The sequence below is a fragment of the Marmota marmota genome, unplaced genomic scaffold (genome assembly GCF_001458135.2).
Source record: "Marmota marmota marmota unplaced genomic scaffold, marMar, whole genome shotgun sequence".
Taxonomy (NCBI): domain Eukaryota; kingdom Metazoa; phylum Chordata; class Mammalia; order Rodentia; family Sciuridae; genus Marmota; species Marmota marmota.
In genome coordinates this window covers 9,695,250-9,717,847 of record NW_026000169.1, presented here as the reverse complement: position 1 = coordinate 9,717,847, position 22,598 = coordinate 9,695,250, and the positions used below count along the sequence as shown (strand labels likewise).

General features: G+C 31.3%; 1 protein-coding gene across 1 annotated transcript in view; it reads left to right on the top strand.

Moving 5' to 3' along the window:
* C2cd5 (C2 calcium dependent domain containing 5) overlaps positions 1-22,598 on the top strand; it is a 92,516-nt gene that overhangs the window by 22,374 nt on the left and 47,544 nt on the right. The window contains 5 exon segments of the mRNA XM_048787188.1: positions 3,720-3,844; positions 9,951-10,036; positions 10,602-10,634; positions 16,272-16,380; positions 19,023-19,088. Coding sequence (XP_048643145.1) covers positions 3,720-3,844; positions 9,951-10,036; positions 10,602-10,634; positions 16,272-16,380; positions 19,023-19,088 — 419 coding nt within the window.

Genomic DNA, 22,598 nt, shown 5'->3' with positions numbered 1-22,598 from the left:
CTTCCTCTACATTTCCTTGTCCTCCCCCGACTTTTGTTTTTGTGATGAGGGGGTCTCACTATGTTGCCGAGGCTGACCTTGAACTCCTGTTCTCAAAGCTATCCTCTTGCCTTAGCCTCCGGAGGAGCTGGGATTACAGGTGCATTCCACTGTGCTTGGCTTGGCAAACTTAACTTTCAAAGGAGAGATGCTAAATAGTTCAGGCATTGACAATAGGGTCTCTATCTTTATTTATCAGAAACAAAACAGAAAAACCCATGAGTTTGCCCATCCCCTATCTAAGAGGTTAGAATCATAAATTTTTATTTCTAGAAACTATGTGTGGTGGTTCCTTTGGTTGGATTTGGTCTATGTGTTCTTATTTGTGTCAAAGGCAGAGATTCCAGTTTGGTGATGTTATATGTTGAACATCAGTAATTAAAAAATTGGAAATCCAAAGTGCTCCAAAATTCGAATGTTTTTTAGTGTTGGCACTCAAATGTTTCAGATTTTGGAACATTTTGGATTTTGGATTTTCAGAATAGGATGCTCATTGAGTAAAGTCTGTAAATATTCAAAATCTGAAAAAAAATCTGAAATCTGAACTCTTGTTCTCAAGCATTTTGAATAAGTGATTTGAAAAAGGACTTTCCTGTCATAGTGATTAGGTTAGTAGGTTCTTTTGTGGGCCAGAGATACTGACACAGCAAGGAACAACTTGTAACTACAAAAACTTGTTCCATCCTAAATGCCAATAGTATTTTCATTGAGGAGCACTGATTTAGAGATATGTCTAGATTGAGGATTGGTAAACTTTTTAAATAAATGCCCCCATAGGACAGGTAAATAATTTTAGTTTTTGCTAATGCAACTATATGACTCCACTGTTATAGCACCATAGCAGTCATAGACAATATGCAAACTAATTGGTATGGCTGAGTTCCAGTAAAACTTTATTTACAAAACAGATGGCAGGTGGATTTGGCTTGCAGGCTGGAGTTTACTGACTCCTGTTCTTGATTGTCTGGGAGTCAGCATTCTGTAGTCAGAAAACTTAAACCATTTCCCAGTTCAGCCATATTTAAGGGAGGTTGAATGGAAAACAATCACAGTCTTGAAAAAAAGTGTTCTAAAATCTGACCCTTTTTAAAATGACATTTTATCTTAAGCATATTCTTTTTGGTTAGCCATTTCCTTTTTTCTGGCCTTTAGTCATTTGGATTAAATTTTATTCATAAGAGGAAGCATGGAATTGCATAATTTTATTTGAAAACACATTGACAAATGAAGTAATTAAAAAAAATAAACTCAACAGTGAAGTTGCTAAAATAGGTCTGGAAGAACATGAACTGTCAGCTGCTAGAGGTAGAATCAGATTGCAGGTTTAACTTTTTGAGGGATTTAGAATTTTCCCCCTTCTTTTCATAGCAAGTTTAAGTGAAGACCTCCTTCTCTCCACTTGACACTCTCTAGTTTTACCTACACTGATTGAAGGGACTTGGCTTTTGCAGTTGTGATATCTGAAGGTCTTTTTCCACTCTGATATTTAGTGGAAAGAAAAAGCTGTATTATCTGTTGGTGTCTTAGGATGAGATATGAATAGCAGGGGAATATGTTTCACATGCTTTCAGGAAGAGATCCATTGATGTAAACCTTCTGGGATTGTATAGATATTCTCCTCTTCTAATTTGTCATAGCCATTTTCTTTAAATTATCAAACATTTACACAATGAAGAATTTAAGTTGTTTTATTAGGATTTTCTGAACAGCATCTTACTACCTAGTTCATGTTATTTAGAAAAACCGTCTGTATTCAGGCAACTTTATTTGAGCCAGCTTCATTGTATTCTTGATAGTTTGAGTGCTATTTCCAAACTTATTTTATGTCTTGGCTGATTATAATTATTCTAGTATTTAATTATCATATAACATTGCTGAGTCTAGATAGGAATTTGATAAAAGGTAGTGTAGATTGGATTTAATGGATTAAATGAATTACCTAAGTGAATTAGATATTGCAATGTATAGAATGGACTTAATATTAGAAATACCATAGGTTGTTATTGTGAGGCAGCCTTTCATGCAAAGACTGATAGAGTCAGAACTCCAAGAATACATTATGGTATGCTTCAGTGTATTTGAATTATAATTTGATGTCATAATTTGAACATTTTAATGGTATGTTCTACTTCATGAGTTTTTTTCCTTTTAAATGTTTAACATAATGCAAAATATAATACCCTTTTTCTTGCTGAACTCTTGGTGGTAAAAAGTGTTAAGTCTAGTGTATCACTTTTCTAAAAATGCTTTCTAAGAGACTTCAGCCATAATTTTTCCTATGTACAGCTCTGATTCTTAGACTAGACTTTTTCAGTGTAAGAATTCTCAGATTGTTTTCATGCTTTAGCAACAAAATACAAAACAAACAAACAAAATCTCACTTAGTTGTTTCTATAAAAATTGATTGCCAATAAGGTGTTTGATTTTCATCAGTTATACAAAACACATTTTAAAATTTATGTTAGCAACAAAAGCAGAAACACTTTTCCCATTGTAAATCAATAATATTTTCAAAAGGTAGCCTGTGGAAGCTGGTAAAAACCTTTGTGGCCAATAAGTGACAGCTCATGTTTGATCCTTGACAGGTTATGATTGGTGGGATTTTTCCCTGAGCAGTTAGTACACTCATTAAGGAAAGGCCAGGAAAAGTAGAACTCTTGCCTGTTTTTAATTTGACTTTTAAAAAATGGGAGATATGATAGTTTATTTATATAGGGTTCTTCCCCCCGTTGTACAAAAACAAAGATATTGTACAGTGAAATAATTGTTAACATGAAGTTCACGATTCTTTTTTATGTAATATACCTATTTATTACATTCAGTATAACTTTTTTAGCCAAATTCCTCTTGAAATTTAAAATTTTTAATATGAATTTACATTTATATATTTAATCTAAGTTTATTTCTATATACACAAAGATGTGTTCTATTAGAGGATATAAGTTAGTATCTTACAAAATTTCAATTCAGAATGTAGTTTATGTAGTATATTCAGTATGAGAACTAGACAACATTATTTACATTGCTTTATTAGTATGCTTGTAAAAGCAGTGTCCCTTTGTTTTGTTTTGTTTTCAGTGTAGCCTGGTTATAAGCTATATATTTGATACGTTGAAATACTAGAATGTGTGTATCTATTTATATACTAGAATGTGTATATCTATTTATATTCATTCAGTTCACTCATTTCTCTTTATGTGTCAGTTTTCACATTCTTAAATATTCTTTTCGTGAGATTCTAGACAGAAACAGTTGTTAGTTAAGCTTTCTTCATAGAAAAATATAAATATATTTGTGGTTTATATCTCAGTTTCAAAGGTAATATGAGAACTTTATATTTGACTTCTCACTTTTATAGGTGTTTCTTCCCATAAATATTGCATAGTAAGTTCCATTTTGATGAAATTAATATATTAAAGCAACTTGAAATCCAAATCTTAGTATTTTTTCTTATTTACAATCATAATTTATTAATCTGAACCTTTCAAACTACAACCATATCCTAACAAATTAATATTTAGATGTTCTTTTTGAATTTCATCTTATTTTTTTGCATGCGAGGGATTTAAAAATAATTTCTCTCCTTGAACTAAAGCTCCTTCAAAATTATTTAACATAACTTTGCAATCTGTTGTATGTATTGTTTTCTTTTCTTCCACTTTGACCACAAATTCCCTCAGGTCTCCGCTGGTCCATCCTCCAAGCCTTGGATGCCGCTCGACTCACAACAGCCCAATTCACACTGCTACTGGCTCACGACTTACTCAGAACTTCTCTGTGTCTGTTCCCACTCTCATCTATACTGGTACGAGACTGCTCAGACTCCAGAGCTGGGGAGAGGCAGGCCACGGGCAGAGTGGCTGCAGAGGCAGGCAGGCAGGTAGCGTAGGCAGGTACCACAAATCTTTGCTTCTTCATTTTCTTACTGGAAGTCCAGCTGCAGTGAAGAACTTCTGTATTTAGTTGCCGCAGAGGCTCACACATTATGGAAGTGAAAGTGTTCTTCCAGCTTCCAAAGTCTCTTCCACAGATCCTCTCAGAACCTTATCTTATATAAGTGTACTGTGAGTTTTGAGGAGAATCTCTCAAAATGTGTTTTGTGATTATTTCTATAATTTTTTAGAAATGAAATTGTTAATAAGATTCTAAATGAAATAGATACCAAACCTTCTAGTTTGCTTGTTTTCTTTATGTACTAAACCTGTTAACGGTAGGGTCTGTTTCATTCTGTGGAAGAGAGCTATTGGAAAACAGGTAAGCAACTATTCTGCATTAAATGTGATGTTTCTATGTAGCTATATTCATTTTCCTCTTTGATGTGTTTTTAGCTGTGGCACTCTTGATGCTATAGGATAAGGAAACATTTTTTTCTTTTGAAGATACCTGTGTGTGTGCAAATATGAAAACAATTATGAATATTTCCACACACCATTTGTAGCCATCATTTTTTCTTTTGTAACTTAAAAAATCATTTTAAAATATTTTGTCATTTTTTTAATTTCTCCTTTTAATATGTTTTAGCCCCTAAGTCTGTCATTTCATGCTTTTTTTGCTTTATCACTTGGCTTATTAACTGTTTCAATGCAGATAATATTTATCTGGAGAATGATGAATGGTTAAACAGCAATTGGTTGTCTTTGACCTCATTCCCAGCTCCACATTTAAGAAATGACTGCTGGCCCTGCCCCAATACTTTCCTGGTGTTTGGATCATGCTGCCAACCGTCAAGCCCTTTGGCACATGATTACTTATTTTTTTCCACCTTCTTCTGGCAGGATTCCCTTCAATGAAGATCCCAATCCCAATACTCACTCATCAGGACCCTCAACCCCTCTGAAAAACCAAACTTATTCCTTTTCACCTTCCAAGTCCTACAGTCGACAGTCCTCTTCTTCTGACACAGATTTGAGTTTGACACCCAAAACTGGTAAGGCGCTTCCACCCACCTTTTATTTTTTCTTTTTTTAAAAAAATTTGTTTCTGTTTCTTACTAGCTTTCCATCCAAATCTTTCCTCCTGTTTTTGGCATTTAAGTTAAAAAATAATGTGACTTGATTATTTTCAGTTATTACAATTAAAATATTAAGGTTTTTTTTAGTTCAGAAATTATCTTGTTTAAAGATCAACATTTTGTTAATTTAATCAGAGTGTAGCCATAAAGTCCAAAATTCATTTTTGTGTGTAGACTTTTTCATTTCATACTCAGGAGGAATAACATCTTAAAGCATTTGAATAGAAAGTAACACTAGTGGCTTACAATCAAACTCCTTGAAGTATTAGCATTTTTAAATTCATTGTTTGTGCCTCTCTGAATTTAATTCTGAGATTTGATTATAAAAATAATTTTCAGAACTGAAATGATTACCTTGGAGTACATAGCTATTCATCTATTTATTAATTTGTTATTTAAAATGTCTGGGTTTGCTAGTTTTATTCTCTAGCTTAGAAAATGCTATTTTTAGTTATACTTGAATATTTCTCAATTTATTAAACTTATAATTTTTTCCCTCTCCTATTTGTATTTTTATGAGTAATCTTTGTGGGTTTTTATGCATATGTTTATGATAAAAAGTTCATACAGATTAAGTTAGTATCTTACTCCCTAAAATAGAATTAACTTATATAAAGCATTAAATTATTGTTATTTCTAAGGAAAATTAAAAATAAGTTAAAACATTTAACAGTTTATAATTTTTGTAAATAGTATTTTTGTCTGGCAGTTTTCCCATCAGATTGATTAAAGTATAGTTCTTATTTGTATTACTTTTAAACTTACCATCTTTAATAGACTTACTTTTGTGTTAGAAAAGAAATTTATAAAATGATCCCAGATTTTGTGAAAACAATGAAAAGAAAGCTAATTCCAAACCAGTGCTACTTATAGAGAAAGGACTTTTTTTTTTTTTTTTAAAGCTCATAGCTTTAATTTCTATTTTTTATAAATGTCATTAAAACATAAAGACAATTATAGACTTACTTCTTTTTATAATAACTTTATTTTTACATATACATTAAGCTCTTCATTTTCCTGAGTTCCACTTCTGAATTCAACCAACCATAGATTAAAAATATTTGAAAAATAATTGGATCTATGCTAAACATGTACAGATTTAAAAATTGTCATTTTTCTCTAAGCAATATTGCTAACAGCTATTTACGTTACATTGCATTAGGTATTATAAAGATGATTTAAAATGCATAGTATGTACACAGGCTGTATTCAAATATGATTGCATTTTATGTAAGGGACTGGAGCATTTGTGGATTTTGGTATTGGGTGTGGTGGTGGTGCTTATCCTGGATCGGTCTGTTGCAGAGCTAAGAGATGACTGACTTTAATTATGAACAAACATCTAAAAATAAGATAGTATTTGACTATAATGGATGCTTTGGAATGTGACATTTTAACCATATTTATGCTATAAAAATTGAATCACTCAAAAGTACAGTAAAAAATGTTTTTTAAATAAAGAATAGGAGAGTCTGGCCTTCATATTCATGACAATCAGAATTAGACAGACTTAGGATAGTATTTAAAGGATACTTTTTGAAGCTTTTTTTCACTAACTTTGTATTCCAGGCCACTTTTCAATACTCTTATCTATTATCTTCCTTTGCCATATCACATAAAGTTTTGAGAGTATTTCCTTGGCTTTTTGTTTCTAAAGTCTATGCCTACTAAAGCAGATTGTTAAGATATAAATCAGTTGAACCATGCTTCTCTTAACTGATAGGCAATTAACAGTATTAGCAATGACAACTTTTTTGTATTATTAGTACTTAAAAATTTATTTACAAATGAAGTATTAATTTTCGTGTGTAAGCTTGCTCTAAATACAGTTTGTTTGCCCATAAATATTTACTACCTCAGTAGCTTATTTATAAAATATTAGCGGTTTTTAGTTTCTTGGCCTTAGCATGAGCCCTTAGATATCTGAATAGTTCTGAGGAGCATTCCTGTTTTTCATAGAGAAGTAATTTGGTAAAATTAAAATTGTTTTAAAATTCCTAGAACTATAATTCAGCATGTTTGTCATGCTTTTCTGCCTTCTAATTTATCCATATGTAGAATAAGTATCTTGAGAAATATTGGAATGAGATAATCTGATTATAATTGATTTATCATTACTAACTGGGAAGACAAAAGTAGAACAAAAGTAATAAAGCTTAGATAGAAAAAGTTGTTTTTTGTTGTTGTTTATAATTAATGTTCTTGCTTGTTTTTTCTGGTAGGTCTCCTCTTTTTTTAAAAAAAATTAACTATTTCTGTAAATTTTAACTTATGACATTTTATGAGGCTTTATTTTTTTCCCCAAGTAGTCAACTAATAAGAGTGGGATTTTCAAATGCTAGTGTTAGAATACTAATTCGACACCTGACTTGAACTAAATTTTTCTTTTTTAATCAGGTAGCTAGCTATGTATAGTTTCTGTGATCCAGAGGTTATCGGACCCTGATGAGGCTCAAATATCCATACTTCACACAGTACTGTGATCAGATTAAAGTGTGAACAATTTTAGAGAAAAAAGAAAAGTATTAATATATCTCAAAGCTGTACAGAAGAAAGTTGGTATTTATTTTAGATTAATAATGACAATTGCCTACACCTAATATGGTGCCATTTGATTTTATTTTTTAAAGTAGATATTCAATTCAGATACCCACAGTGCTATCTTTTATATTAGCTTGTAAAATTTAAAAATACTGTACTTTACCACTTTAAATAAGTGTTTATAGTTGAGGCAACAAGTTTCAGGCTTTAACACTTTGAAATGTGGTACATTTTAACCCTTTGAATTCATAAACAAGAAAAGGGTAGGTAATTTAAGTATTTTGAAGAAGTCGGTTAAAAGTAAGACAAAAATGATTAAAATGGCATTAAATCCTCAGTCATTAAAATTTTTTTAAAAGAATGTAGAGTTTGAAAGGTTTTCATTTAAGTTTTAGAATATACCTTTTATTTGTATTATATTGGATAGACAGTTTTGCTAGTGACTTTTCATATGCTTAGTATAACTTGTCTATACATTTTAAAATTCATTTTTACTGTTATGTTTGCTGCTTCATCATTGCTTTCCTTATCCTGTGTTTCCTGATCATCTTCTGAATCTGCATCTTTTCTCTGCTACTTTCCTCCACAGCACCTTACCCACAGGGACCTAGGATTTACCTGTGTCCCAGCTCCCCCTCTCTCTCTTGTGGTTCCCTTCATCTTAAAAAGTCCTGTCTCCTCCTCTCGGAATCTAGCCTTACCCCTCATCATTCTAGCCTTGTCAGCCCAGTTCTGAGGAAAAGTGTTTCTTTCAGTGAAGAGCTGTTCCTGGCTGCTTCTGGTAGGATCACATTATGTCAGCTTTTTAATCCCTTTAAACTTTGAAAAAGTTTAATTATTTCATACTATAAAGAATTATTGCATATTTTTACAGGATGTATTTCTATTATTTTTTTTACTGATAAAGAGTTGAACAATTAGATTTATCATAGGATATAATTGAGCATTACTTGATGGATAATTACGAATATTTGGTAAATTATTTTATACATTAAAAAAAGTTTATGTCTAATGACATAGATCTGGCTGTTCACAATAATTATTTAAGTTCTTAGTACTAGCATTTCTGTTTTAGATGCTTTACTTTCTTCCCTACATACCAATTCTGTTCACGTTGGACCTGTATCATCTCATTGCTAAACCATATGGTTACATTAGTAAATTATTCTGTTTGAATCAGTTTAAGTCTCATTTTGGTGATATTCTTTAATTATCCATTTTTTTTCTGATCATTGCATTAATCAAATTATTCTATATTTTTTGATTTTTTCCTTGTCACTACAAATTTACATTTTATTTTATGGCTTTTAATATGCTTCATATAAAGATCTTAGTTTAATTTCTGTTTAGCGTTGTATAGTCTCTTAAAAATGTTTAGGTTAATCTAAGAAAATTGAATTTACTTTTTACCTTTAAAGAACAGAATGGGACTATACACATGCTAATCTTTGTTTCCTTATCCAAGAACAGCTAAAAATGTAAAATTAAATTAGCTCCTTTTTAAGTTTTTGTAGTAAATTTGAAGGTATGCATTTTCAGTTTGAAATGGGTGGGATGAATTCCAATCTGTAGAATCCTGGGTTCTCACCCATCTCCTGCTTTCATGGATCATAGTTTATCCAGTGGTTCTTTCAAGACAATAAAATAAGATAGGAAAAGAAATTTAAAATTAAGTTTTAAAAAATACAGATACGAGCTTGGGAAATATAATTCTTACATCCATAATTATGTACATTTGTAATGTGTCTATTACATTTCTGTGACTTTTGAGTTTTTTTTTTTTTTTTTCCAAAAAATTTCTTTTTATTTTTTGGAATGAATGTTGACATATATCAAAATAATACCATTTTATATGATGTTATGTTTAGAAATGGGAAGTTATCAGAAAATAAATATACTAAATTTAAAAATTACCTAGATTTCATGTTCTTTAGAGAATTTTGGGATATTTTTAGTGATCTCAGCGTTTTTCTTTTCTGTATTTATTCTTAGTCAAACACTTACTATTTCTCTTTTTTTTAGTGTTCTTAAATTGTTAGCATAATAATAATTATCATTTTGATGATTTTTATTTTATTTATACAAATATTTATCATCTTTAACATAATTTCTTTTCATAATTCTTAAAACACATTGAGTCTAAAGCTAACCATGATCAGAACTTTGACATCTTGCTTCCAAAGAAAATTTTGCTAGTCTATTAGAGTAAAACATATGCTTTAGTTGCCATCTTGAATACTTTAAATGTGTGGATCATTTTATATTTTGACTCATGAGATTTATGAAGTTGAATGCAATTATACTTTCTGTTTCTATAGTTGGATTTTTTGGTTGTTATTTATGTGCTAATGTTCTGTAGGAATGGGCAGTGGTAGTGCTGGAAAAGAAGGGGGGCCATTTAAAGCTCTTTTAAGACAACAGACACAGTCAGCATTGGAGCAGAGGGTAAGATTTACCAGATATTCTTATTCTTACACTGTTAATATGAACTTATGATCTTATGCTTCTGTGTACATATTTACTTTCCAAAACCAAACTGTTTTTGGTCATATCTGAAAATATTATAGTTTTGAAATCCAACTTGTGTATGAATATTCACTTTTGACTTGGAGTAATTCTGTAACTATTTTATGTTTTCCTCTAATTATTTATTAGAAATATTTTAAAGAAATATCCATTGAATACTGAAGTCATTTTTAATTTTGTCATTAAAATTATAAAGAAATAACATTTTTGAAGAAACAATATATCAGTAGCATTTATTAAAAACAATTCTTTAGTAATATTTTTACTTAACAAAATTATTTTTTATCAGTGGTCAACCTCTGAGAGATAAGAAATGTATATTTTCTACATAATTTTACAGATTAATATAGTGTTTCATTAATATAATACATCTATTTTGATTGTTATGTTTAATGTTTACTTGCATTGGTTGAGTGGGAAAATGAGTAGTTATAGTTTTTGGATGATTTTTCTCTCTCTCTTTTTTATAAACTTCATTGCTAAGGGAGGATCGCCTCATAGGTTCTGTAGAAGGCGGGTATGTTTCCAAACATGTGTGAGAGCCTATTTCTTGTATTAGAAGCTTTTCCAGTTTTAATCTCAGTCATTTAAGTTTTGTTTAAGCTTTTAACAAATGTTGCCAGCTTTTTTCTTTTCCATAATGCAACTTTTTTTTTAATTTAATAGCTCCATTAGGTTCATGTTCTTTTTTTTCTACTAATACAGTGCATGATTTTATGTGTTATGTCAATTATTTTAAGACACAGTTTCATAGCTTTTATTATGTTTGATTTGGAAGCTATAAACATGTATAGAATTTTCTTTATTATCTTTTATGCCAACATTTGGGAGAAAAAAAGGTGAAGCATAGTAAATAACCTGTGAAAGGATGCGTTTTATAAAACAAAGGTTTTTTTTTTTTCCTACACTTTGACTGTTGAGAACAATGTTTTTCAGATTCTCTTATTACAATAATAAGAGAGTTTATTTTTCTAGGCTATTTTTCCTCATATTGAAGGTATCCATGTGTGCACAGTTTACCTTTTAGACAAGGACAGGAACGGCAGAGCTGAATTGAGCAGACCCATACGATGAGCTGTATCCAGTTCTTTGCTTTATACCCCATTGAACAGCACCTTTCAGCCACTCTCACATCTCAGAAGCATACCACCTGCTACCACCAAAAGGTTCATCCATACATTTAAATCACATGTTAAAACCAAATACAGCAAAACACTAAAACATGGAAGAGAAGCAGGTCATTTTTTAGGCCAGAATACTCTTATGTCTGCCTCTTCCTGTTTTTGTGTTCTCTACAAAGTCCTTCATATTGGTATATGATTTCTTGTAATCAAATTACCATTCTAGAATTCACATCAACAGAAAAACTTAGGTTGCCTTAAATTTGGATATAATGAATTTTGTCTGTATTATATGCCTTGTCCATTTTAAGAACCTTTAAAACTGTTTCACTTGAAGGGGAAAAATTAATGAAAATCATTTTGGATTTAATTAGCATGAATCTCTTTTTAAATGTGCTTTTAAACATTCTTAGAATCTTGGCACATTAACACATTGGGCATACATTACTGAACAATCTTCATGTAATTAAAAGGAAAGGTGTTGAGAACTCTAGTTTTCATTTATGACTTTGTAAAAGCTGGGTGTGTAACTGCTGAGGTAGTACATCTATATCATTTGTTATGCAGTGGTAGTTACTTAAGTTTACAAGACTACTTCTCTGCCCTGTATGAATAATAAATAACAAAACTTCATGGTTGTTGACTTTGTCTTTCACCTGTGCTGCCATTAGTATAGTTTTTGGCTTTTGCAGTTTTGGGGATCAAACCCAAAGCTTCGTATATCTAGAATGGCTTTTGTTTTGGGAAAAATTTGTACAGAAGTATGAAGAATCTTCCCATTTGTTTAGATGTGTCTTATATCATTTTGAATATTGTTTTTTAAAAAATACTCATTTCTATTCTTCGCTAAATCTCCCTTTCAAATTTTATTTAAAGAGATACTTCACTGCCCAACCTCATTTAATAGGTTAATTTATTTAAAAATAAAAATATTGTTTTCTTATACAAACATTAAGAGATCTTGGCAATAGATGCCAGGTTATTGGGAGATGAAAAATTAAAGTAAAAGTTTTATTTATATTTAAGTTGAGGAAAAAAAAAACCAAGTTACTTTTTAGGTTCTGGGGTGTATAATTTTCTATAGTATAAAAACCTAGTTAACTTAGTTTAACTCAGTATTTCCCAAATATATTTTATCATGGAATCTTCTTCTAAAATACCTATTTATGAGGAACATACTTTGAGAAACATTGATATAAAACACTGTCTTCTGGTGATTAGTAATCTTTTAATATTTATTTTTTAGCTGTAGTTGGATACAATACCTTTATTTTACTTATTTATTTTTTTGTGGTGCTGAGGATCGAACCCAGGGCTTTGCCCATTCTAGGCAAGTGCTCTACGACTGAGTCACAACCCCAGCCCCTGATTTATAATCTTTTAAAAGTAGGTTAAAATTGTACAATAAATTATTGTAGGAATCTGGCATGGAGTTTTATATCTAGAAAAATTCTCTTGGTAATAAAAAGAGTATATGATTTTAAAAACTATTTGTATATCTTTTTGAAAAATTCCATTTAAATCTTTTGAAAATAATCATGTTTTATTGATTTTTCAACCAGCCTATCTTTAATCATACACTGTTAAATATTTTTATGCTTCATACATATGGCTTATGCCAAAGCATCAAGTAAAATCCATGTCGGGACCACAGGGAAAGATCCTTTAAATATAAAGACTTCTAGAGAAAATATCTTCTATGATTGCTAAAATTCACATTTAGGCTTTGAAAGCAGGGTGTGCTTGGCTCATTTAAGGAAACTGTCCTTTCAGTGGAAGAAAAAAATCTATATATTTGTTGAATGGAATGAACAAACTATAGATTCAAATCAAGTCTTTCACTCAGTGTTTTAACCAGAAATAACAGGGGAACCAGATGATGAGGTTTGTTGTTCAGAAACAGTATATCAATCAAAGGTCCTCATGACCTCAGTTTTTCATCTAAACCTGGAAACAATAGACCCTTCTCTCAGGGAATGGGAGAGACTATAAAGCATAGTTTTGACATCCTTCCCACAGAGCAAGTGTAAATGTGCAACAGCAGTCTGTGCTGATGTAATGGAGATGATAGGTACTTAGGGTAACTCTTCTAATTAGAGAATAGTCTGAAGATGGACTTTTGATTAACTGACTTTAAATTTTTTTTTTTTTTTTTTTTTTTTTAGTTGTAGATGGACACAATACCTTTATTTTGTTTATTTTTGTGTGGTGCCGAGGATTGAACTCAGTGCCTCATACGTGCTAGGCAAGTGCTCTACCTGTTAGCCACAACTCCAGCTTCAACAGTGACATTTTTGCTTCCAATAGGTTAAGTTCTGTATTTTAAGGTGAATTGGTTTGCTAATTGAGTGACACGTTAGAGCTTAAGTTGGCAGTGAGCCTTCATGTTTCGGAGGGCAGCCACTACTACTATCCTTCTGCTCTAGAGTGTTGCTTTCCCTCTCATTCCTTTATCTAATCTCCCAAAATTTGGGGAGAAGACTAAAAAGTCCTGAATAGAGAAATCATTTAAGTTCATACTTTTAGTACTTATCTAAAATATTATATGCATATGTTTTCCAATGTGTTTAAATTTACCTAATTTACTTTTTAGCTTTAGAAGAAAGCAGTTTTCCATTTAGTTTCAAAAAAATTATTTTCAGTGTCTGTCATTTAGATATGTAAAAGACTTAAGTATAAAGATTAAGTGTAAAGTATTTTTTTTTGTTCTTTGGGACCATCACATACCTCATGTATTTTGAGGTACTTTTAGAATCTCAATTTTCCTAATTGGGGGAGGGGGTGGTGCACAGAGAAGGGACAAACCTAAAGACCCAACTTATTATGGAAAATACTAACATTTTTAATAACATAAGCTCACCTATACATGTCATTTAAAACTTACATTAATGAGCTGGCATCATAGCTCATTGGGCTAGGGTTGTGGCTCAGTGGTAGAGTGCTCGCCTAACATTTATGAGGCACTGGGTTTGATCCTCAGCACCACATAAAAATAAAATAAAGGTATTGGGTGTCCACCGACAACTAATATATATATAAATTTTAAAAAATTAATGATGATGATGATGATGATGTGTATTCCAACTAAATAGTTTATGATATATTTAAGTGATATATGCCCCCTCTATCCTCTTCCCTTCTTTCCCTCTGTCTGTTATTTGGACCAAACCTAAGCAATTCCATAACCTTGTTTTTTACTCTTTTCTTACATAAGGTTGTCTTTTCTTGCTCCTCTTCTTCTTCTTTTTTTTTTTTTAATTTATTTCTTACATACATGACAATAGTGGAATGTATTACTTGTTGTTCGTATATTAATAATTTCCTCTAAATTTTGACCAACTTTTTTTTAAATATACACACACATACATTTTTTATACTTTACTTTCATGGATTACTGATGTGTGCAGGACTGTTTGCCTTTATGTTAAATGATTCCGGATTGCTATGTTTTATGAATTATGCTTATGTGAGTTTGTATTCTCTATGCTTTAAGCAGCCAGTCAGAAATCTTGCTGCTATTTTATGTGCCTGCTTGTAGCAGTATTTTGTATCTTTTTCTGTCCCTTCTGTTTTATTTTTTGTATTTAATCTGCCATGGTCTAGAAAATAATATAAATTTTAGAATTATACATTCCTAACATATATAACTATGTAACTACTATATATAACAGTGAATACCATCTGTGGAGAGATCCCCTATGAATAAAACTGCATGAACTTTAATACTTGTAGCTCTGATAGTTCTTTTGACTATTAAGAGCTTTGTTTTGCATATTTCCAGATCTGTTACATTCAAAAATAGTTGAGGCTACTGGTAAATGACTTTTGGTTGAGGGAGCTACATTCATCTATTTTCTAGCCAGACAGGTCAGATAACAAATTCCCATTACTTGCCTCCATTTTGTATAATGTGAAGGGGGCCTGTATGTTTGAGCAGCCAACTAATTCCTGGGTGTAATTTCTTTTCTTTTCTTTCTTTGGTGCTGGGGATTAAACCCAGGGGTACCTTATCACTGAGCTACATCCCCAGTCCTTTGTATTTTTTGTTTTGAGATAGGGTTTCTCTAAATAGCTGAGAATCTCACTATGTTGCCCAGACTGGCCTCTAATTTGCAATCCTTTCTCAGCCTCCAGAGTTGCTGGGATTATAGGCATGTACACTGCACCCGCTCTGGGTACATGCCTATAAATGTCCTTTCCCTACTTTTTCATTTCTCTTTTGAGTTTTTCTCCTTGTCTCTCAAGTTGAGAGGTTTTCTGTCCTTAAGAGAAAAGGGGAGAATAAAGTTTGGAAGACCTTGTGGAATGGTATTGCCTCCTTAACTCTTACTACATATTTTTACCACATATTCTCCATACCTCTGCTTTTTGCCCTTCCCCCTACCCCCGCTTATGGTGCTAGGGATCAGACCCAGGACCTCACACGTTCCAGGCAAGTATTCCACCACTGAGCCACAATGTCAGTCCTCCTCTTTTCTTAATATATGTTTAAGTACTTGCAGTTGTTACTGCTGCTGACAGAGTGAGGATAGTAAATATTTCCACACTGTGATGCTTTGCACACCTTGACTTGGAATTTGTTTTTTTCCTTTCTCATTCCTCTTAATCCACACTGCTCATCCTCTTACTCCCCCTCCATTCATCCCACTTTCTTTCAGGTCTCTTTCCCCAAGCCTTTGGAATCCTTACCAGTATCTTATATTGTGGATGTGCTTGAGAGGGCAGTAAATAGATAATGGAATAGAGGGGTTGGCTTATTCTCTCATCTCATTGTAAAATTGTACTAGAGTAGGAAATGTGCTTTCCAGATGTCTCATGTTTGAACTCTTAAAAACATTTTTTTCACAATGAGATTTGATAAAAAAGGGTCTTTGGAGTCTGCCTAATATTGTATATGTGGAAAATTTTAATTACAAAATATTTGTAATGTATAATGGATAGCTTTTTATTTTAATGTATAGAATGTATTTAATAAACAAATTTTTTATACTTCACATGTGGACAGTTATATTTTTTCCCTTTCTTTCTACTAGGAATTTCCATTTTTTACCCTGACTGCATTTCCTCCTGGATTCCTTGTGCACGTTGGAGGTGTTGTTAGTGCACGTTCTGTGAAACTTTTGGATCGTATCCACAATCCTGGTATGTTCTTGCTTTTACTGCTTTCCTTTATTTAAATTCTGTTTATTAAAACTGATTTTTATGTTTTATGGACCAAATCTATCTGAAAAGAAAAAATGAAAAGAAAGTATAAACTGGCACATGTTACTTTAAAATATTTGTAGTAATCTTCATTAAAAAATGATCAAACTCAGTAAAAGTATATGTTAGTTACTTTTCTATGTAAAACAAGCACATCTTGATTTATTTTTGGCTAAGGAAATTCCTAAATGATTTTTGAATCAGCAATTTTCTTTGACAGGGGAAGATAGAAAATTTTTACAATTTGACCATTATGGTCATTAATTTAAGATGTTAATTCTTTTTACTAGCAATATGTTTTTATCATTAATTTCTTTGTTTCTAAAAAGAGGTATCCTTTTAAATATTGTGTACAGTATCTAAAAATTAAAAAGAACAAGAACAAACTAATATTTGGTTTTTTGGTTTCTTTTTTGTAACTATTTGTTCTATGTAAATGAACAAATGAGAATAGTAGCTCACTTTAAAACATGGGACCATAATTATTAAAGAAGATAGTCATCAAAGCCCCAGTAATTTCAGGCCCTTAGATTAGAAATACTCTGGTCATTTTTCTAAATCTAAAATAAGCATGAGAAATGGTAGGAACTTACATATGGAATGTATTTTTGCATCTCTCATTATCTAGATGCTCAATCATTTGCTCAAGTCACTAATTTTGATGACATATTTTAAAACTGAAGTTATATTAGTATTCTTATTTGGCATCTGTACATACATATTTTTGAAAGTTTTAATTTGTCACCCTGGGAAGTAATATCTTTGTGATGCTTATACTGAGAACTATGAAAAAAAGTAGAATCCTTTAAAATTATTGGGTGGAAAACATTGCAGATAATGATTTTGAGGATTTATAGCATTACCATTCTTTCAGCTTTTTCAATATTTAATCCATGTTGCGTGCTTTCATTTTGTGTGAGTTAATTTCAGAGAGGATGCAATTATTCAGGACCCTGAATACTACTCAGAGAAGAAGTGCTAGCTGGGTCTACTTAATTCAGAAGCTTAGCAAATACGGCTTTAAGCACCAGTCTTTTCTTTTTCTTCTTTGGTTTATTTTTTCCCCATTTTTTTTTTTTTTTTTGGTTAATTTAAGAACTTTTCTTCTTTGTAGTATTTGTGTATTCTTTGTTTCTTAGAGAAAAATTAAGACTAATGCTACTTTATGGTAGTAAGATATTGGGGACTGTCAAGTTCTATATCTTTGTGTTTAGGACTTTGAATTTTTTGGAAAGTTTAAGGAAATACTAGTTAAGGTACGTGACATTAATTGGGTGACACAATGCTAGTCACCTATATTTCTATGGATTTTTGACTCCAGTATTTTAATAGATGGTATCTACTAATGAGATTCCAAAAACAGCTTTAAGGTTATTTTCAGTCATTGGTAATATCTTCTAAAATGAAAACATTTTTATTTTATTTTGTTGCTTCCATGTACTCTGAATAAATGGTAGAGTCTGGGAGAACAAAGTTTACTTAAATAAACTTACATGTAGAGGTGTGTTTTAAATGCCACTTATTTATTTATTTATTTTTAAACAAAAGACTGTTTTTTTGAGGGGGGTTATCAGACCTGGCAATTTATTATAGCTTTGTTACAACTGTAAGAATCTAGGTCCAGTGAAGAACATGAGAATCCTGTTACAGAATGTTTTTTTGTGTCGTAATTAGCAGTCACCAGTTTCCTCCTTTCTCCCCACTTTCAGAATAGTTTTTCAGTTCAGGTATAGAAATTCTTCAGTTATTAATGGACTATTCCCAAAAGACTATGGGCATATACATATAAATGCTTTCAATGGTGTATGAGTTACATTTTCATTTTTTTTCCTTTTAGTTAAATACATGTCAATTATATATTCTAATGATTTCAATAGTATCTTACTTTGATTTAAAATATCATTCATTGGATTGTTTTATGTATGTATTATACACTAAAAAGGAACATTTACTTAAGATCATTTGTTAATCTCTAAACTGCTTAAATATTTTTTTATGAAAAAATGTTAATTTGTTGAGAAAATTAAACTCTGGATTAGCATCTACTATAATGACGATGTAGTAATTTTGTAACACTAAGTCATTCTGCTAATAGAAACTTGGGTAGTGATATATATGTATCAATGTTGAAAATACTGTTTTCACCCTCAAGTTAATCTTTTAGCTATTTTTTGACTAGTGAATATTGGAAATTTTTATTTCATTCTCAGTATACAAGGAAAAAAATAATATTTTAGAAGCACTACCACCTACCAAACTCTTTGGATTATTTGGCAATTTTCTGTTTTTGAACTTTCTCCTTTGCTAACTATTAAGTAAACAGGAGCATAAAGGTGAAGAATGGGGTGGTTTAAAAAAAATCAAGGTAATTAACTTAAACAATTAGACTAGTTAATGTTAGTTTACTATATCATGCTTCTTCTTTCCTTTCTATTTCTACTTCTTATTAACTCTGCTGTCTGTCTTTCCAGTTCCTGTCGAGTGGTATTGTCAATTGTGTTTTTGTTTATAGTTTTTTTTTTTGTTTTATCCTACTATTCTCCACCTAAAACTGATCTACTAATTTGCTGTTTTGAACTCAGCCTTTGTCGGAATTATGGGTAACACAAGATCTTACAAACTACTAGACTGGAATAGTTTCAATTCAGGTATTTTAATGGTCATTCAGTACTACATATGCTGACAAAAATTATGGCAGCTCAGTGAAGTTTTTAGAAGTGTTCTAGATTAAATAGGTTTAATATCAATTCAGTTACAAAGATATATTCTGCAATACATATGTAATAACTTGTAATTTCCATGGAAATGCAGATATAAAAATGTGTTAACTAAAATGAATTAATTAAAACCATAGAAATACCATAAATTATGAATGACTTTTCTTTTGTGACTAACTTTCAAATGAGAATTAAATTATATATTTTGGACAATTTTCATATCAGGGAGATTATACAGGCATTAATTTTATGATTAAGCAAATATTTGTTAAGTAATAACTATATATGACTAATTTGATAAATCTTTTAAAAAGTAGACTTAAACTGCATATATAGATATGAGTGGAATATACTTAGTGTTTTCTAAAGTTCTAAAAAATGTAATTGTTAGCATTTTTATTTATAATTCTAGAGCTGTTCCAAATTTGGCAATTCAAGAGCAGATTTCTTTGGAGATTAACAGCTTCTATAACATTTCCTCCTTCTCCTTCCATATGAGAATATAATTTTTCTTTTTGAGCCATTTAAATATTGATATAGTTTATAGCTTTTCAAGAAATCAAACTAAGAGAACTTTACAGCTGATGATGTGGTTTAGAGTCAGAACCAGTCAATTCTTTTTGAAAAAAGCATATTCTCTTACTAATATAAACATCTAAACTTTATATTACTATCTTAGAATTAAATTTAATTATAGAACTATTTTAGTTCTGTATCAAAGCTGATATTTTGCCTAAAGAAAAATTTCAGTTCTTTGGGTCCAAAAGTATATCTTACAGAAAATCAAAAACACCAAAGGGCTTAGTATTTTAGATAATATCCCATAATCTTTTCAATATTATAAACCTTTTGAGTTTGTAGGAGTCCAAGAGATAAACTCTAATGTAAGTAATGCATGTTTGACTCTGAAGCAAGTCATATTCATCATGTAGATTTATCATAATTCAATCTGCTAAACAATCTGATTAGGTCCAACCTTTACAGTAAGTAGACTGGTGTCAATTTGTAAATCTTTAGGGAAATTGCCTCTATTTTCTATTCATGTTTTTACCATCATGCTGTCATTGATTTTAATTAAAATTACCATTTTTAGTGTAGTATTCTATAATTAACTTTTAATGAGAAACTTAGAAATATCTTGTTGGATTTATTTCATAGAAGCTATACATTTTAAAAATATGTTCAGTTTAGTACAGTGGGTAGAGAACAAGGTTGTGTTTAAAAAATACATTTAGTGCATTGATCTTTAATAGTTTAAGGAAGGTCAGAGGTGTTCAGGGTGAGATATATGTTGGTCAAATGATAGAACAGTCTTAAAAAGTGGGAAAGGCAAAATTAAATCTTATAGACATGGGGACATTATTTCATGTAAGCAGAATTACAGAGTTTGACAAAAAGAAACATGGTTGAGGAAGGAATATATCTTGCCATCATTTAAAATAATGCCAGGTGAGAAGTATATGAAGAAAAAATATAGATATATTAATGAATGTTAAAAGAACATACCAATGATATTTTCAGTTAATTGTTCTCATCTCATTGATGAGGCATTAGGATTTGCCTGTAATAGCTGGTACATCTTCATAAATAAGGTTGGTTTTGATATTAGTTCAGGAAAAAGCACTTGATAATTCTGAAGAAAATATGATGTTTTTGGTAAATATATATTCAAATCATTTATGTATCCTATGTAATTTGGGACTGTTTAGCTGTTGCTATTTTATATTATAATAGAAAATCAAAATTGAACTTGTTAGTTAGAAAAGTAATTGTTAGTATTGTTTTTGTTATTGCTAGAATTGTTCCTTCATAATGAATTTCCAGGATTCTCTGACATCATGTATCATGTGATACATTGTAGCCTTCCAAGAGAAAGGAAAAAGAAATGATACTACATTAAGTATACTTATTAATTATTAGACAGTCTCATTTCAGAAACATTAAAATGTAGAAAGATATAGGAAAGCATGTTATGCCACACAATACTGTTTCATAAATATGGTAGATATGTCACATAAGCACATACAGTCATGCACTGCATAATAAATTTTTGGCTGTATATGATGGTGGTCCATAAATATATTATTGCCCAATTGATGATGTAGCTTAGTTGTGTAAGTACATGTAGTGATGTTTGTACAATGATAAAAATCCATCAAGGCATTTCTCAGAACATATATATCCCTATTTTTGAGTGACATATGACTATTTTATGCCATATAATTTGCTAGATACTAGAAGGCAAAGGTTGCCAATCCCCCTGCTTTCACAAAACTCATATTCTTGGGAGGTATAAAATTATTAAATGATATATTGTGTAGTATGGTGTTATACTAGATGAAGAAGACATGATTAACTGGGTGTCAGGGGGCTTACAGAGGTGGCAATTCTTGAGTTCAGATTGGAAAGATATATAGGAGACTCTCATAGACTTATATCGCAGGCAGCATATTCAGTTAATACATACTTTGTGCCAGGCATGGTGGTGCTTGCCTCAGCTCAGGAGGCTGAGGCAGGAGGATTCTAAGTTTGAGGCCAGCCTTAGCAATTTAGTGAGGCCCTATGCAACTTAGCAAGACCCATCTCAGAATCAAAAATGAAAAGGGCTGGGTGTAGTTCAGTGTTAAAGTGCCCCTGGATTCAGTCCCCAGTACCAGAAGGGAAAAAATATATACATTGTATGTGGTTCTAAAACTTCTAGCATTTAGCAGAACGGTATCTCAGCCAGTACTTCTTTGATGATGTTTACGTAGTTACATCATCCTTAACTAAGTCGTTTGCCACTGAGTTAAAAATATCTTCTGTAGTTTAGCTTATTCCCCTGTCTGTTTTTTTCCTGCTTTGCTATCTTAAGTTTGTGTTAACTACAGTAAAAGAAAATATGTTTATAGAGCAGGAAGAATTGACCCCTTCTTTTATTTATTTATTTATTTATTTTTTTGGGTACTGGGGATTGAACCAGGATGCTTAACACACTGAGCCACATCCCCAGCTCTTTTTATTTTTTATTTTCAGATGGGGTCTCATTAAGTTGCTGAGGGTCTCGATAAGTCTCTGAGGCTGGCCTTGAACTTGCAATACTCCTGTTTCAGCCTCCCAAGTCACTGGGATTGCAGGCATGCCAACCACACCTGGTGGTTCTTATGTTTTTGAGAAAGGAATGGTAAATCTTGCTGTTAGGAAGGAATATACTGTATTTATAATTCTTTTTCTTATCTTTCTTTCTTTCTTTTTTTGGCAGTACTAAGGATTGAATCCAGAGGTGTTCTTCCACACAGCTACATCCTCAGCCTTTTTTAGTTTTTATTTTGAAATGGCCTCACTGAGTTGCCAAAGCTGGCCTTGAACTTGCTAACCCCCTACCTTAACCTTTGGGGTAATTAGGATTATAGGCAGGTGCCCTGACTTCTGGCATATTTACAGATGTTGTTTGTGACATGC